Source organism: Rissa tridactyla, chromosome W (genome assembly GCF_028500815.1).
Source record: "Rissa tridactyla isolate bRisTri1 chromosome W, bRisTri1.patW.cur.20221130, whole genome shotgun sequence".
NCBI classification, from domain to species: Eukaryota; Metazoa; Chordata; class Aves; order Charadriiformes; family Laridae; genus Rissa; species Rissa tridactyla.
The window spans coordinates 11,004,321-11,023,228 of NC_071496.1; the positions used below are offsets into that span (position 1 = coordinate 11,004,321).

At 44.5% G+C, this 18,908-nt stretch overlaps 1 protein-coding gene across 1 annotated transcript in view; it reads left to right on the forward strand.

Moving 5' to 3' along the window:
- The window catches only part of LOC128902112 (SET-binding protein-like), a 321,291-nt gene that overhangs the window by 225,246 nt on the left and 77,137 nt on the right, over window positions 1-18,908 (forward strand). Inside the window, exon 4 of the mRNA XM_054184502.1 lies at window positions 2,586-6,048. Coding sequence (XP_054040477.1) covers window positions 2,586-6,048 — 3,463 coding nt within the window. The remainder of the gene's footprint in view (window positions 1-2,585; window positions 6,049-18,908) is intronic.

The following is an 18,908-nucleotide window of genomic DNA, read 5'->3' on the forward strand; positions in this document are numbered from 1 at the left end:
GCCTGTGGTGCTGGAGTAATGACAAGGCTATCATTAGGGATATGTTGGAAGTTGCATCACCATTTTATAATGTGCGGGATGAGGAAATGAGGCTGGAGGAGACAAGCAATATATCGGCATTCATCGCTGATATATAGCTGACCTCTCAGTTATGAGCCCTTATTAACTACCTTAAAATATAGATTATTGCTCCTTTTAAACTAGAGATCTTTGTGTGTGCAGTGGACTTAGAGGGACCAGGGTGTTGCCAGCATGTGATGTTTTCGCTCACTGCTGTAACCCTTTTTTTTTTTTTTTTTTTTTTTTTTTCTTCCAAATGAAATTTTTCAGGTCATTTAATTTCACAGCTCAGCATTTTAGAAATAAAGTGGGTATTGGGAATTGCTTTGATTGCAGCCATAAGGCTAGGATCTGTGCAGAAGCAGCCTGGCCCTGCCTCAGTGTGGGTCCTGGGGGCCAAGAGAGGTCTCAGCCCATCATTTCCAGGGCTTTTCCAAGTCACAAATCATGGTACCTCAGGAAGATGATGTTTCATGGGGGTGAAGGGCAGCTACCTCCAGCACACTGGGACTTCACCAGGTGATGGCCACCTCCCTCACACCTCCTCATGCCCAGCTGACAGCACATCCGGCCTGTTGGCCTGGGGGGCAGGAGAAGCCCCAAACAGCTGAGGTAAAATGAAGCTCAGAAGCTTAGTCATCACTTTAAAAAAAAATTTAAATAAAATCAAACCATCAAACTTCAGTGCCAATGCTGCTGATTTCCTTTTGACCCCTCCCTGGTCTCATCCTAAGGACATGGATATGGGTGGGCTCTATTTTCTGAAGGAGGGCACCAGCAGTGTGGGTTGAGGCCACTGTGCACTGTGTGGCTTGCGTGTAGGAGGCTGCTGAGAGGAGGAGGAGGATGATGATCTGATTCAATCCCTGAGGGCTGTTTATGCTTTCGGCTCTTTTCTCAGGCTGAAGAAACCGGATGTCACTTACCCGCAACATCTGCAGCTCCACTGCAGCTGCGTGCTTTCATTTTCTCACTCCACAATTCCTGGAAATCTCTGCTTTCCCTGAGCATGGCTGGTCCACGTGCATGACAGCTGAACTATCCACAGGATTTAAGAGTCCCTGATTACTCCTCAGATGATGGACCAGAACAGCTTCATTGTTATTGCCTATTCCTGAAAAGCCACATGCCCATTTTCATATGCACACAAAGGGTATCTCAACATCAGTTTGCCAATAACATGTATGTTTACTGGTCACTAAATAATGCACCATGGGCTTGGGGGTGTTTAGCACCTTTCAAATCCCTCTGAAGTTGCTCAGAACTGGGGACACCTCATTTCCCAGCTCAACACCCTCTTATGCTGACAGCCTCCTTGCTCCAAAACCTCAGTTGTAAACACCCTGAACAGGGATCTAACATAACACTGCTGATTGATTGATAGAAACTTAATTGCAGCAAGGTGTTTGAAGAAACATGAGACACTTTGCAGTTGTTTTCTATTGTTCTTTCCTTGGTTACACATTTATTTTAAGTCTCTCATAATTTATTTGGCATTCAGAATGGTGTCATTACAGTTTGCTAAGAACTGTTGTTTGCGGTACTAGGTGTACAAAATCAGTTGCACAGTTTAATCCAGAGCTTTACAAAAAAAGTTCCTAAATGTAACAGGAGAAAACAAATGACTAGAAGAGGTCAATTAATGAAAGTAAAAAAAATAATAAATTTTTTCTTTGCTTTAAGAGACATTTCACGAGGTTACAGCCATAACAAACAATTTCTTTAGCTGAAGGAGGCCCACCAAGAAAAAAAATAGACTTTCTTTTGCTCTGTATCAGTCTTCAGCATAATTTTGTCCTTACTGTAACCTCTGTGGCTTGAAGAGCTGCTATCGGATTAAAAATCATATTGAAAATATCTCTTACCAACATTGCAAATAGCAGATTATTAAAATGGAAAGGGAGTAATGCAAATCCTGAACCTGCCAAGTATGCCTCACATACTTGACGCTATGCATATGATTTTAAGCACTAAGTTTGTGGGGATGACTTCTATGTGGAAATTTAAGCAAGTAAATCTTTGTAGATTCTGGCTTCGTAGGGAAGTGGACCCATGGGTTTTCCTTGTTTGTTACAACTTCCGAGATAATTTTGCATTTTTCTTGTTTCCAACAATGAGCTTAATTGCTGTTGTGGAGCATCAAGTTCTGTGAGGGATTATTTTTTTAGGAAAAAGGGATTCTCGCCAGGAGGCTGAGTTGCACCATTCATCCATTGAAAGGGAATATTTTACTTGTGTTTTAAATAAAAAATCAATAGAATATGTTTCCTTAGCAATTTAGCATTTATAGAAATATTTCCATTGTTTTTAGAGTGGGAAAACAAAACAAAACTTATTTACAGTGCATGAATCTAAATGCAAATTTGGCTCAAGTATAAGAAGACTTTATAAAGGCTTCTAAGCCTTACAAGGACATTGGTTAAGAAGAGTCATCATTCACTGTACAAATGAAGAGCTGCAACCAGGGATTATGAATGGACTGATAAACTAATTTTTTTTCCTTTTTATTTTCTTCTACCTTCCAGGTTTATGACAGGCCACAAAAACATTCTGCTCTGCACTATGATCTGGGCCTCCAACAAGACTTCACCAGTGACACCTTAAAATCAAAGCACCAGCAGAAAAGTAGCAACCAGCACCATCTTGACTGGTCAGCGAGCTCAGATACTGTATCCACTTCTCAAAGTTGCTTCATCAACATAGAACCCAGTCGAGAAACAGTTAGTGCCACCAAGGTCCCTGCTCTGGAGACAGGAGTTTCCTTCAGCAAATCCCAAGCAACGAAGTCCTGCTCCAGCAGCACATGGGGACAGCTGTCGGCCAGTAGTAAAGAGCTTGCCATTTGCAGTGCAGTCCCATCACCCAACAACATCAGCGCGGCTGCCCAGCCGAGCAACACCTCGGAGTGCAATGGACTTTTGTCTCTCGGTGATCAAGAGGGAGATGTGCAGCTGGAGGCCCCCGATCAGCCCATCAGGAGTACAAAGAAGTCCAGCAAAAAGGACTTGATAAGTCAAACCATCCAAACTGCAGACATTGAATGGGTGAAGAGTGCTCAGAAAGCATTTGACAGCAAATCCCATGACAGCATGGAAGGGAAAAAGGAGTCTTACTCGATGGACAGTGTGTTGGATACGTCACCCTTGAAGCAGAATCCCACTTCTGCTAGGAGTTGTGAAAGTGACACCAGTCATGTACGAATTACTATCCCTATAAAGTCTCCAACAACAGTTACATCTGTCCACAAAAGGAAAAAGAGGCAATCCACAAAATCTTCCATGGAGAAAACTATCCAGGAGAAAAGCCTGCCTTCTGTACTTGCTATGAGCAGTGAAGTGGCAAACAGGACTAGCTCGGAACCAGAGGGTAGTAAAAAAGATCTTCGATCCACAAAGCCAGGGAAAGCGATTGAAAACAAGTCCCCCTTAGTAACTATCAACAGTGGTGTGCTCACTGACAAAGCTTCCCCCAACAGTGCTACCAGACTCAGAAAATCTGTAGCTGTGACATCCACTCTCCTGCCCATCGATCTTCCCACAGCTGGCAAATTATCTGAGGTCCAGCACCCCAAACTTTCAGCTAAGCGACGATGGACCTGCAGCAAACCTAAATCTGTCCTTCGGGAGACCTCCATGACAACATCTGAGAAGCTGATGGTGGAGCCTCCTTCAGCCTATCCCATCACACCATCCAGCCCTCTGTATACCAATACAGACAGTCTTACTGTGATCACACCCGTCAAGAAAAAAAGAGGACGACCAAAGAAGCAGCCATTGCTCACTGTTGAAACGATTCATGAGGGAACCTCCACCAGCCCAGTGAGTCCAATCAATCGTGAATTTCCAGGAACAAAGAAAAGGAAGAGGAGACGGAATCTGGCCAAGTTGGCCCAGATGGTCCCGGGAGAGGACAAGTCCATCAGTGAACTCAAGTTTCACAAAAAGGTTGGGAAGCTTGGGGTCTTGGATAAGAAGACCATCAAGACCATTAATAAAATGAAGACCCTCAAGAGGAAGAATATTCTCAATCAGATCTTGTCCTCCTGCTCCAGCAGCATAGCTCTGAAAGCAAAGGTCCAGCCACCGTCTAGTGCTGGGCCAACCACCATTGATGCCAGACTAGGGAAGCAGATCAATGTCAGCAAGAGAGGGACAATCTACATTGGTAAAAAACGGGGCAGGAAGCCAAGAGCAGAACTGCAGCCTCAGCCAGAAGAACCTAAGACAGCCATCAAGCACTCAAGGCCTGTTTCCAGCCAGCCAGAAAACCCAGCAGTGCCTTCCAACCTGCAGTCACTTGTGGCATCGTCACCAGCAGCTATTCATCCGCTTTCGACACAGTTAGTGGGGACTAATGGCAACCTTAGCCCTGCAAGCACTGAAACAAATTTTTCAGATTTAAAAACTATGCCAAATCTTCAACCTATCAGCATTCTTCCTACAAAAACCCAGAAAGAAATGCACAGTGGAACTTGGAAACTGTCTCCACCCAGGTTAATGGCTAATTCACCTTCCCACCTCTGTGAAATAGGTTCTCTGAAAGAAGTCACACTGTCGCCAGTGAGTGAGTCTCACAGTGAAGAAACCATACCAAGTGACAGTGGGATAGGTACAGACAACAACAGCACTTCTGACCAAGCTGAGAAAAGCTCAGAATCCCGCCGGAGATACTCCTTTGATTTCTGCACCCTGGACAATCCAGAGGCTATCCCATCTGACACCAGCACAAAGAACAGGCACGGTCACTGGCAGAAACATCTCATTGTGGGTAACTTTCTCTCTCATGAGAGTATTAAAAAGCCAAAGCACAAGAGGAAAAGGAAAAGCCTGCAGAACAGAGATGACCTCCAGTTTCTGGGAGACCTTGAGGAACTCATCAATAAGTTTCAAGTTTTCAGGATTTCCCATAGAAGTTACACATTTTATCATGAAAATCCATATCCCAGCATCTTCAGGATTAATTTTGATCACTACTACCCTGTGCCATATATCCAGTATGACCCATTGCTCTATCTTCGCAGGACCTCTGACATGAAGTCTAAGAAGAAGCGTGGTAGACCTGCCAAAACCAATGACACCATGACAAAGGTGCCTTTTTTACAAGGGTTCGGTTACCCTATTCCCAGTGGGAGTTACTATGCACCCTATGGAATGCCTTACACATCAATGCCTATGATGAATCTTGGTTACTATGGTCAGTATCCAGCTCCTTTGTACCTGTCTCACACGCTTGGAGCGGCTTCCCCATTTATGAGACCTACCGTGCCCCCACCCCAATTTCATGCAAACTCTCATATGAAGATGTCCACCACTGCCAAGCATAAAGCGAAACATGGAGTGCACCTACAAACACCTGTGGGAATGGGCCTTGGAGACATGCAGTCCTCTTTGGCTCCTCCAAAGGTTGGAGGAACAAGCCTTTCAAGTGGCCGACTTCACAAAAGGAAACACAAACATAAGCACAAGCATAAGGATGAACGCATATTGGGGACACATGAAGATCTGAGTGGTCTCTTTGCTAGCAAGTCCACTGGCTTCTCCAGCCATGCGATCAACGAAAGGTTAAGCGGCTCAGATAAAGACCTCTCATTGCTCAACGAGAAAAGCAAGCATAAAGAAAAGCAGAAGCACCATCATTGTGAAACCGGACACAAAGGCTCAAAGAGTAGCTTTGAAGTAGATACGCTGTCTACATTATCACTTTCTGATGCCCAGCAGTGGACACAGAGTAAAGATAAAAGTGACTCAAGCAATGATCCCACTGACTCTTGCACAAAGAGATACTCTGGTAATACTGAGAGTAATGGAAGGTCAGAGTCCCTGGACATGTTTGGTGAAATGAATTCCTCGAGTGAGAAGTGGGACAACGATGTAAGTGGGAATAAAAGAAGAAGCTTTGAAGGGTTTGAAACTTACAGGGAAAAGGACATTCAGTCCTTCAGGACAAATAGGAAGGACAGAAGTACTTATGATTCTTCAGTCTCTTCAGGTAAGCTCTGCTTTATTCTATTTTAACTTACTACATTCAAATTTCAATGATGAACAAAGAGGGACTTGCCATTTACAGCAAATATGTTTATGAGTCAATAACTTCTCTGGCTTTTTGTAATTGATTCCCATTCTGCATCCAAACTTTGGGGGGATCAACAAGAAAGTTTGCCAAACATTAAGCCAAAACCTTTAAAAGTCTTTGAATTGTTATACAGAATTTTTATAAATATTTGTCCTGCCTCTGCATATCTCTCATAGCTTGTTGCACTTCCTCCAAAAATTTCACCATTGCATTCTGCAACAGCAGCAATTATAATCACAGAATCACAGAATGATAGGGGTTGGAAGGGACCTCTGGAGATCATCTAGTCCAACCCCCCTGCCAGAGCAGGGTCACCTAGAGCAGGTTGCACAGCAATGCGTCCAGGCGGCTTTTGAATGTCTCCAGAGATGGAGACTCCACCACCTCTCTGGGCAGCCTGTTCCAGTGCTCTGCCACCCTCAAAGTAAAGAAGATCCTCCTCATGTTTAGGTGGAACTGCCTATGTTCAAGTTTCTGCCCATTACCTCTTGACCTGTCACTGGGCATCACTGAAAAAGACTGACACCCACCCTTTAAGTATTTATAAGCATTTATAAGATCCCCCCTCAGCTGTCTTTTTTCCAGACTGAAGAGACCCAAATCCCTCAGCCTTTCTTCATGAGAGAGGTGTTCCAGTCCCCTAATCATCTTGGTAGCCCTTTGCTGTACCCTCTCCAGCAGTTCCCTGTCCTTCTTGAACCGGGGAGCCCAGAACTGGACACAGGACTCCAGGTGCGGCCTCACCAGGGCAGAGTAGAAGGGGAGGATGACCTCCCTCGACCTGCTGGCCACACTCTTCTTGATGCACCCCAGGATGCCATTGGCCTTCTTGGACACGGGGGCACATTGCTGCCTCATGGTCATCCTGTTGTCCACCAGGACTCCCAGGTCTCTTTCCACAGAGCTGCTCTCCAGCAGGTCAGCCCCCAACCTGTACTGGTGCATGGGGTGATTCCTCCCCAGGTGCAGCACCCTACACTTGCCCTTGTTGAATTTCATAAATTTCTCTTTGCCCAGATCTCCAGCCTGTCCAGGTCTCTCTGTATGGCGGCACAGCCTTCTGGTGTGTCAGCCACCCCTCCCAGCTTTGTATCATCAGCAAACTTGCTGAGGGTGCACTCTATCCCTTCATCCAGGTCATTGATGAATATGTTGAACAGGACTGGACCCAGTACTGACCCCTGGGGAACACCACTTGTCACTGACCTCCAACTAGACTCTGTGCCCCTAATCACGACCCTCTGAGCTCTCTCTTTCAACCAGTTTTCAATCCACCCCACTGTCTGTTCATCTAACCCACACTTCCTAAGCTTCCCGATGAGGATGCTGTGGGAGATGGCGGCAAAAGCCTTGCTGAAGTCAAGGTAGACAACATCCACTGCCCTCCCCTCATCTATCCAACCAGTCATGCCATCATAGAAGGCTAGCAGATTAGTCAGACATGATTTCCCCTTGGTGGAATCCATGTTGAGTACTTCTGATAGCTTTCTTTTCCTCCACATGCCTTGAGATGATGCCCAGAATGAGCTGTTTCATCATCTTTCCAGGGATGGAGGTGAGGCTGACCGGCCTGTAGTTTCCTGGGTCTTCCTTCTTGCCCTTTTTGAAGGCTGGAGTGACATTGGCTTTCCTCCAGTCCTCAGGCACCTCGCCTGTTCTCCAGGACCTTTCAAAGATGATGGATAGTTGCCCAGCAATGACTTCTGCCAGCTCCCTCAGCACTCTCAGGTGCATCCCATCAGGACCCATGGACTTGTGGATATCCAGTTTACTTAATTGATCTCTCACTTGATCCTCCTCAGCCAAAGGGAAGTCTTCCTTTGTCCAGACTTTCCCTGTTACTTTCTCCAAATCTGGGACTCCTGAGGGCTGGCCTGAGCAAAGCAAAGAAGGCCTTCAGTAACTCCACCTTCTCCGCATCCTCTGTCACTATGGCACCTGTCTCATTCAACAGCGGGCCCACATTTTCTCTAGTTTTCCTTTTGCCTCTGATATGCTTGAAGAAACCCTTCCTCTTGAGCTTGACATCCCTTGCCAGGTTTAATTCCAAGGAGGCCTTGGGTTTCCTTGTTTTGTCCCTGCATGCTCTGACAGCATTCTTGTAATCTTCCCAAGTGGTCAGTCCCTTCTTCCACGTGCTGTTAACTTCCTTCTTCCACTTGAACTTTTTCAGAAGCTCCCTGCTCAGCCATGCAGGTCTCCTGCTTCCCTTGCCTGATTTCTTGCTCTTAGGGATGCAGGGTAATACCTGTTGGCAAGGTAGGCATCCCTTTTATTGGTGTCTAATGTCGCAGGGTGGTAGTCATTGCCCAGCCTTTGGGAGTACAGCCACGGTACTGAGGAGAGAGTGCTCTGTCCCACAAAGCATACAAAAGTCATTTGTTGGGCCAGATGCATGGGAAGTTGTGGAGCTGGGTCAGTGTCCCATGACTGGTGTGGTGTACTGCTGATCCAGAGGGACCCATCACAGTGATAGTTGGGCTGAATACATGGAGACCCTGGGTACAATCCTAGTGTAAATCTGTCACTTCCAGTCTGCAGGTGTTGTGTAGACTAATTATCCTGAGCATTGAGTGGCTGTGGGAAAGGACTGGTGTCATTGAAACAATAAACCCTAGCCGATTGAAGAGTTTTAGAACTCATGACTTGTTAATATAAGCTGGGTAGATGGGGAGGCAGGAAGCTCTTTTCGGCTGCTAAGGACATCTGTTCCTCTCCTGCGGGTGGGGGGAAGAAATCTGAATCTTGTCTGAGAGACTGAATTGTACTTTACAATAGGGAGCTGCTTTTGTGATGGCACAGAGGCAGGTGTTTAAATGAATTTAGCTTGGGAGCAAGCCCAGAGCTCCTGCACCATCAAATATTTATCACAAAGCAGACTTCACACTTGGTTCTGAAAAAGGGTGAGCTTTACTTAACCAACCAGTGGTGGATGAGATTCTGATGTACTAAAAAAAGATCTTCAAAGAAACGTAATTCATAGCCTCCAAAATGAAAAGAGAATCAGCTGAGAACACAGAGGGAGCAGAGAATTTGTATAACCTGCCAATGTAAGGCTCTTAAGTATTTTATTGACTTGTAACTGATTGAGATCCAAAGACTGCTCATGCTTAAGCCACCTAGATGTTTCATTTCCTTCACTGAGACCAGGATCTGGACTATAACAATGAAAAGCAGTCTAAAATGAGAACATATGCCATGAAAACATTCCGATTCATGATATTGTATTATCAGACCAATTGCAACACCCAGAAATGAGACACCCAGAAATATTGGAAAAGGGACTGAATTCAGTCACTGGTTATATCAGGGTTGCTACATGCAAAGAACAAAATTATTCTCCACCAAGTGCTGCAATGGCTATTGCATTAAGGAAGTTATATCCTAGCAGACAAGGGTTAAAAGTCTTCAAATTTTTTAACAAGGTTATTTCTCATTTTTTTAGTGGAAGTTAATGATTTCACAGTTTGATAACAGTTGTATTTGTGGCCTTTTTGCTTTCTGAACAGATGTTTGCTAAACCTGTACTTTCCAATTTAATATATTTCACTTAGGCATAGCAAATTGTCAAGAGAAAATTCTCAGCACTGCTGAACCCAAATGAGTTTCCAAAGTAGGGGCATGATCCGTACCAAGATGACTTGGAAATATAATTTGTGAAGAAAAAGTCCATTTTGTGTTATTTTCCTTCAGTTTATTGTCCATGACGATAAAAATGTAAGATGGAGTGGTAGAACTTGCAATAGGAGCCTCATCAGATTTGCTGTTTAAATTTTTAAAACTGGTTCTCATTTAAACTAAAATTTTTATTTTTACTTTTCATGATTACAACTGAACATCATTCCCCGTGACCTAATCCGTCAAGTCACAGATTATGAACTGGTTTCTTCATTGTCAATTATTTAGATGGGAAAATCATCAGCAGTTAGCTAAACAGAGCCAGCTAACCAGAGCCATACCTTGCACTACAAGGAAAAATACTAAAACTAAAGAGCTCTGCCAAGAAAAGCCTGGAGCCAAGACTGCTCATTAAAACAGAGGAACATCTGTCTACTTATGACTGTTTAAGATCTCAGTGCAGCTCTTTTTCCTCTCTGCCTTTGACCTTCACCGGAATTCCCTACAGAGGTCCGCACTTGAGTCTAGCCGTAACTATTAACTGGTTCCCACTGAGGAGGGATTAAACTTTTCCATGATAACCTTGACCTTCTTTCTCCTAATTCACCTTGCATTTCCCTGAGGTTGCTAAACAGTGATTGACTAATCATAAAAATAAAAGGTAAAAGAAAAAAAAAAGCCCTATGAGAACATATAGCTCTGTCCCAGGAGGCAATTTCCATAGCCTGATTGTTCTTGCCATTTGGTATTTGTCATCTTTTGTAATATAAAAATAATATATAACAGAGATAAAAGGAGACATTCTGAATATTCAGATGAAAGCTGAAAATAGATTTATATCACAATTTCAGTGTTATCTTTACTGCATGAGCATTTCGGCATGCTCAGTGATGTCATTTGCAACTTCATTGTATGTTGCTGGAGATGAAATATGGAGCAAAAACCACCCATGCTTGGTAGAGATACCTGTGATAAGAGTGATGAGAGAACCGTTTAGTGGTCTTTGGCATTCAGGCATTGCAGTTTATTTCAATGTAGTGTGCTGGTGCAGGTGCCGTTGTATTGTTGTTACTTTTATTAGTGTTATCTGTGTTGTAACAGCACTTAGCCATTTCTGAAAAGATCAGTGTTCCCTGTTGCTATGTAGTGGTCATGCATATGGTAGAAAACAGTCCTGCCATATAACCTTAAAGCCTATGTATGATTTTACAATCTAGAAAGTATAAAGATATGAAGGGAAGAGTTGTCCCTCTTACTTTCTAGAGGAGCTGTTTGCAGTTCTGGCAAAAATAATCTGTACTGGAGTGAAGGGTCCCATGTAGGGAGTGCTACCAGCCACCTTGGTTGGCCACAGCAGACGTCCATTCCCTGTACTGCACCAGCTTGGACTGTCACTGGCCATTCATTAGTGGGGACCTTGTGAGCTTTGGCTCATTTTACATCTCTTGGGACCTCTTGGGGTTAAATGTACAGTGTTAATGCATATGGCTATTCTCCCAGTGCACTGCCTGTTTCTCCACCATCGTTCTGGAGAAACTGGAGTCCTTTCCATAAACGCTAATTAATAACTCTTCCCACCTTCCTTCCCATCCACTCCCCATGACCTGTTGCTTCCTGCTGCATTTTTCTGATATTGCTATTTTTGTAAGATTCCTTGTGCTCACCTAACCTTCCTGCATTTAGAAAGACTAATTAATCAAAACTAATTAAACTCTGCTTTCCTGCTTGGCTGATGCAGAAAACTAGTCCAGTGGCATTAGTCTGGTCTATAGGCAAGGATACAGCAGAAGGTGTTTCAGATCCTGCCTTGCCACAGTCACACTGTCAATTGGGTGCATCCTAAGCTGAACTTTCAAGTTGTGTGCACCAAGAATTGACTCAGTTGACTCTCTCCTTCCACTCCCCACAGCCAGAGGCACACCTCATGCATTGGCAAAATGTTGTTGGGGCCCCTCTGGCGCTCCATGACCTGGGACACTGTGCGCAGCTGGATGGCTGATCCTTTCATCTGCTCTCCAGTAGTTTCTAAAGCCCCAGGTGAGAGACCCAGGGAGAGGCCACAGATTGGTGTCACAGCTGGGCTGGGGAGACTGAGAGCAGAGCTGTATTTTAAAGAGGTCCTCATTGCAAACTCCACATCTCCTTGTCGCGTGGCTGCCTGCTTTGCTTTAATAAGTGATGCTGAAGAAGAGACTTGCATTGCTGATGAGACGGTCTCGATGCCATAGCTTGTGCCTTGGAAAAAAGCAGGAATGATTACCTCTTCCCTATTTCCTTAGGTGGGCAAATGAGGAAAATCACATTTAACATTTTAAGGTGCATAGATAAGATGGCAATTTGTATATATAACCTGTCTGATTATGTCCTAGTTACAATCATTACAGGCCAGGATGCAGCTAGGGGTGAAGCAGAGGTTAAAAGTCACTATATGCAGGATTTTTCTTTGTAGTGAAACTAATCAAGCTCTATGCTACTTTATGCTCACAGTATTTCTGCCTCTTTCTTTTTTTCAAACCGATGATTATACAAGCAAAGATTGCCTTGCTTGCATATTGGGCATTATGGCTCAAAGATCAGCTAATAAGAACATGGGTTTCATCAGATATAGCACAGACACCATGCACAGTAAATTTACAGGAATATAAAGTTAATCATATGCAGCAATTAGGAAGGTAGTAATCATAGAATCACAGAATCTTCATGGTTGGAAAGGACCTTTGAGATCATCGAGTCCAACCAAACAACCTACAATCTCTGCCACTAGAGCATGCCCTGAAGTGCCACATCTAGATGTTTCTTAAACACCTCTAGGGATGATGACTCAACCACCACCCTGGGCAGGCTGTTCCAGTGCCTGACCACTCTTTCAGTAAAGTAATCATCAGTCTCCAAATGCTGGATAGTTAGCATAACAAACATGCTTTACAAATTAATGCATAACTCACCTACAAGATCCCCCACACCTTCCCCCCTCAACGTCCAGCAGTGCTACAAGCTGAATTTCTTCTGATTTGACCTTTCCTCCTCAACTAGTCTGTATGGTGCTGGTTTAACTCTGAAAGAATCAGTATCAGCTTTAGATGGAGGATGGGCATCACACAGTGAGTAGTGTTTGGCCCTATGACTTGAGGGGGAGAAGAGGGGCTGTGCCGCGCATGCGTACATATATAAGCCATGTTTATTAAATGCACGATTGAATGTGGTATTTATTTGAAGTTATTTTCTAACATCTTTATTTTAAAAGTGCCCTTGTTCCTGTTAAAAAGCCTTATGTTGGGTGATTAAACCTTCCAAAGGGAGAGTAGGAGGAATCCTGGAGGAAGGGAGGAGAAATGACAATCAAACGAATGAACAGCATTCATCTCATGCCAGTACAAACACACATATAAGTAACCATACTCTGCTGAGGAGTGTCATTTATCCAGATGAGTTTTCTTCCCTGACAAAACACAGCTCAGTTTCCTGCTGGAATGGTCTGTTGCCACACAGCACTGAATAAATCTCTGGTTTGTCCTCTTGCAGAAGTCAAATGCATTAGTGTGATTTAAAACAGGACTTGCTATGAGCAAAAACAAACATGGTGAAATATCGGCAAAGCCACCATGAGTTTTGTTTTGGTTTGAGGGGGGTGTTGTTTGGGGTTTATTTTAAGAAACAGCATATGCAGTTCTGGACTATTATCATGAAGCCTTAATCAGCCACAATTTTATGTAAAGAAAGGATCTGTATTTCAGTAGTGGGTAAGCATATTTGTTCTCCTGAATGTATATGGAAGACGCAGGCAAATAAGGTTAGCCAACTGCCTTGATTAATCAAACTTTGCTGATTTTTGTACAGTAATACTTTCCACAAATAATTTTTTTTATAGCTCCAGAATCACAGAGTTGATTCATTATTCTGCAGTGAACACATTATTTCAGTAATAGGGGGAACAGTGGTCCAATGCTATATTTGATGAACATTTTACCATCTGACCAGCTTAGAGACATGATATGAATGTCTATACTGGATGGATCTTGCATATATACTCATGGATGCACCTTTACATACTGGAACAAGGGAGGAGAAGTGATAATCAGGTGATGAACAAAGTTCATCAGATACCAATTCACGCACAAGTGTGTGGAGTAATGAGCATGAAAACAAGTAACCTTGCTTTCTTCAGTAGTGGTGTTTGACTCAACGGTACCTAGGTGTCATATGGCAGTGTGTGCACAGATGCAGAGGCAGGCTGATGTGTGGTTTGGAGGGTTTGGAGACCCATCTTCCATATCATGTGTCCAGCTTTGGAGTCCTCAGCACAAGAAGGACATGGACCTATTGGAGTGGGTCCAGAGGAGGGTCACGAAGATGATCAGGGGGCTGGAACATCTCTCCTGTGAGGACAGTCTGAGAGAGTTGGGGTTGTTCAGCCTGGAGAAGAGAAGGCTTTGGGGAGACCTTATAGCGGCCTTTCAGTATCTTAAGGGGGCCTACAGGAAAGTTGGAGAGGGACTTTTTACAAGGGCATGTAGTGATAGGACGAGGGGTAATGGCTTCAAACTGGAAGAAGGTAGATTTAGATTACATATCAGGAAGAAATTTTTCACTATGAGGGTGGCGAGGCACTGGAACAGGTTGCCCAGGGAAGTTGTGGATGCCCCATCCCTGGAAGTGCTCAAGGCCAGGCTGGATGAGGCTTTGAGCAGCCTGGTCTAGTGGGAGGTGTCCCTGCCCAGGGCAGGGGGGTTGGAACTAGATGATCTTTAAGGTCCCTTCCAACCTAAACCATTCTATGATCATAGCTTTCTCATGTGACTGCAGAAAAGTGACTGAATTGCAGTAAACCTCAGTGTCTGTCTGGGAAAAAGGGATAAAAGCAGTTTCCTGCTGTACAGAGCCACAGTGAGGTCTGATACACAGCGATGCCCAGCGAGTGCAGTGTGGGAGCAGTGGCAGTGCTTGAAGCAGATGGGAGAAGAGCCAGATGTGAACTTCACCCGCTGAGGATTTATGGAGTATTAGTCACCCTCCCTTCCCCCAGCTCTGCCTCTGCTGTGGTTTCCTCGGACGCCCCAGGCTCCTTCATAGCTTCAAGCAGCTGCAAAAGTTTTCCAGCCCCAGTGTCAGCAGAGAGGTTGCACCCTCCACCTGTGTCCTGTGGTGAGGGATAGGCACTGTACAGTTACAGGGTGAGTGTACTATCTGGCCCATAAAAGTTAGCATCAGAGCTTTGCAAAATACCATTATTTGTAAATACAATTACATTCATCAAAACAGCTGTTTGGGCTCCTGGATGCTTAGGAATACAACCAAAACTACTGAAATGACCTCCAAAAGCACTATCCAGCCCCCTTAGGATAAACCTCCTTCTTGTTGTTTTCCACTGTCTTCTGCCAGTCCTGGGGAGAGGAGGCCAAGCTAGCATGATTGTTCCTCCATTCTGCCCACAGCATTTCCTAGAGGAATGGGCTGTTGAGGGAAAACAAAAATGATGGGCAAAGCAAGTCAAAGCTTTCCTTGAAAGTGTTTTGACCAAGGCATTTGAAATACAGTGAGTTTTGTTGTTGTTATTTTAATGCTACCACTTGCTTACTGTGTTGCTTCCAGTGTTTGCACTGACTGAAGAGAAGAAACAAGAGGGAAGTTGGAGTGGGAGAGGGAGCTGAAGTATTTACCATCCAACCGATCTTTTATTTCCTCTCTTAATGATTGTATATTTATTACACTGCCTGAGGCTCAGTACAAAGTCTTCTGGACCGGCAATGAATTAATCAAATTAAATGCTGTGACCCCTTTGCCTTTTGGGAGTGTTACAAGCCTCCCAGCACCCTGCCTAATTTCTGCCTCTTACTTTGCTCTCTGTCCAACAGTCAAGCGGTTCTTCCCTCACAACTCGGCAGCTCCCAGCTATTTATCTTCACTCTTTCTGGCCAATGCCAGAATGTCTTGTTTGAAGTTTTTTAGACCACTGCTGGTTTATGGAGTTCTTCAGATTCCACGTTGGGTGTGCAGCAGCTTCACGTCAGACACAATTGGCTTCTGCTGGGCTCTTGGCTTTAAAAGGCAATAAAGAATCACGGCCGGATTCTCATCTTGGCCTGGCATAAATCAAGCATCTCCCCATTGAAATTGGTGAGGTTGACTTCTGGAGTGAAGTTTCTGTCGAGGGAAAAAGATGGTATGGGGCTGGGAAGTCCCATCTGTGGCTTCAATGGGGATACGCTGAAGTCCTTGTGGCTGTGCTCTACCTACCAGGTGGCGAAAAATGCCTCGGTTCAGCTTTTGTAGAGATTTTCTTAGCTTGGAGGAAGAGGGCAGGTTAAGATTTTGACAGTGCGCAGTCTGGATACTTGGTTAAGTGGCAGTTTAAGAAGAGTTAGAAGGAAAAGTGTGTGCTATAGCTCTGGACTATACGCAATATAATTTCTTGCTTGAAGGCACTGATAATCTAGGTACAAGGTGAGAGATCTTCTCAGATGCATGGAGGAAATAAAACAAAGCAATGGCTGTATCTTTACTATTAACCTGCCAGTCGATGTGACTCAAAGCTGGGCATAGGAAATGCTGAGCTCAAGTTATCTGCTGGTCAGTGGGTTCATAGTGGACTCAGGGCAATCTGCGTCCCATCCGACCCAACTGCAAAAGTGAGAGTTGGGGTCTGTGACCTCCAGAGCATGATCTGAGGCAGCTTTCCCATTCCAGCTGCCTACAGAGAGTTTTATATTCATGTATCACAGCAAAAGAAAGCTGAAAGAACATTATCCCAGCTGCCTTAGTCTGCCTGATTGCAATAATGATGCTGAACAACAAAAGGAGTAAGAATGCCCTGTTTTAAGGTTTCACCGAGAAGGAAGTCAGAATAATTCCCCTATAGATCAAAGGCTGAGGGGAAGGGTGGGAAAGGAAAGCTTGACTGTCCATGGAGGAGTTTTTACACAACCTCAAAGACTTGAAAAGACCCAAGGACTCATAATAGGAATCGTTAGTGATTTGTCATTGAAAACATGCAGCTGAGCATGGCTTTTGCAGCAGCACTGAGTCTGACCAAGCTTTCACATGGGGCAGTGCTGATTTCAGGAGGCTTTGGGAGTATGTGCAATGCAGAGTTAAATGTCAAGCAAGGGCAGGACTAGATGGCTCAGAGGGATTTGCTAATGAGCTATCAAGCCATGGTTCACTGTTTGAAATTTAATCTGAGAGAACAGTGACAGAAAATCAATTAAAAGTGCTGACGTCAGAGTGATGCTGGAGCAGCAGCAAAAGCGTTGCTGGTACCTTATGCAGCTCACACAAGAAGCTTAAATAAACTGGGAGCAAACTGTGAGGAACTTGTCTGGTTGATCCCAATTGCAAGATATAGCTCAGCCAATTTGTATTATACCTATCAGTAACTCACTTGTCTTAGTGCAGTTGTTTGTGAATAACAACAGCATATCTCATCACAGAATCTGACCCAAACCCAGCATTATATTGCACTAGAAACAGAGTTGTAGAGACATCTAGGATGCTCAGCAGCATCATGGAACATGAATCAGCAATGTACCACAAAACTCAGTAGTTCGCAGTTCTGGTGATGGAGTTTTTTGCCATTAGGTCCCACATCAAGGCCAGCAGTGATGACTTTCCCGTTCCTGGGCTGCTTGGCACTCTCCCTGAGATGACTTGGTTTCACTGTAGCTTTCTCAGGGCTGGGGGGGTCCACATCACTAAGGCTATAAAACCAGCTCTTATGCTTTTCACAGTTACCAGAGGGAAGATTGGTGACAAAAGGGACAAGGGCATGAGATGCCCTCAGCAATTGTAGCAGTACTGCATAGGGGAATCAGCACGTTGGGGCAGGCGGGCTTGTGCTGATGCTCCTCACCCCACTGACGTGTTCATTGTCCTTTTCACTGATTTTTAGGAGCAACTCAGTGTTCCTTCCTTTGCTCCCAAGCAGCCAGAGGATATGGAGTTTCTCCAGATGGCACAGAGCTGCCGTTTCAGCTCTGTGTCTTTGACCTTCCTCGCCTTCAGTGTAGGCAGGGAAGGGAGCAATAGTCAGCATTGTTTTCTGTGCTAGCTATGATTAGTTGGCATAAAGAGCACTTAAGTAAGTTGACACAGCCTTTGAGTTGCTTGGTTTGCTTAAAAAGAAGAAAAAATCCCTGGATTGCTCCAGGTTCTCCAGATTCACGCAGATCTCCTGTTTTGCTTCTTAACAAAACCTCAAAACCACTTTGAACAAGTTTCCCACCTCAGCTGAGGGTGGAGTTGTGTACGCCCCACACGTGGCCTCCAGAAGTGCACCCAAGGGCAATAGCATATCTCCTTTGGCATGGTGGGGACAAATATACTGCTAGCAGGTCAGTCAATACATGTCCCTGTGCATGACTGCCCAAAAGAGCTTCTGACTCAGCCAAGTACATTGGAAAACTTTATCTTTTCTATTTCCAACAGAACAGGCTGAATGGTAGAGTTGTGGCAGAACAGAAACTGGAGGCATTTGATAAACGGATGCCTCTCCGAGATGCTAGGCAGATATTGGCTGTTGTCGGTACGCTGGGCGATCTGTTGTAATTTCATTAATTTGATCTGGTGAGACAACATCTCAGTAAATAAGAAGAGCAGAGAATTCTATTGCACTGAAATTAATGGTTGTTGCCTGATCTCCTCTTAAATGAATTCATTGCAATTTGAAGCAATGTTTTTCCTAACACAGATGCCAAAATAAGGGCTTTTCTGCAGCCATCTGCTTCCTGTGTGCTCTGGGAAGTGACAGGAGGGATGCTGGGGTTTGGGGATTTCAGGCTAGCATTGCAATATTGCACCAGGTAAAGAGCCAAAGTTGTGTGGTGCACAACACAACTCTCCTGGAGCAGAGCCTGGAGCACACTGTCATTTTGAACATGCCCAGATTTCCTCTTGGATGGAAAAAATGGCTCCCTAATGGCCCGCTAACAAGTGCAGAGTGTGGAGGACCTGGATACCAGGGTACAGGAGAGGGACCCAGTCTGGCAGTGTGGAAACACCCGGGCATTCCTAAGTGCCAGCTAAGCCTGGGGCACGAGGGAATGCCTGTTCCCTGACCTAACTTGATTTTTTCATGCCTTTTATCGGATAGAGCTCTAAAATAGAAGATTTACAAGCAAAAGGCCTCCCCTTCCACTGGGCTGAAATTCTCTACCTTCTATATC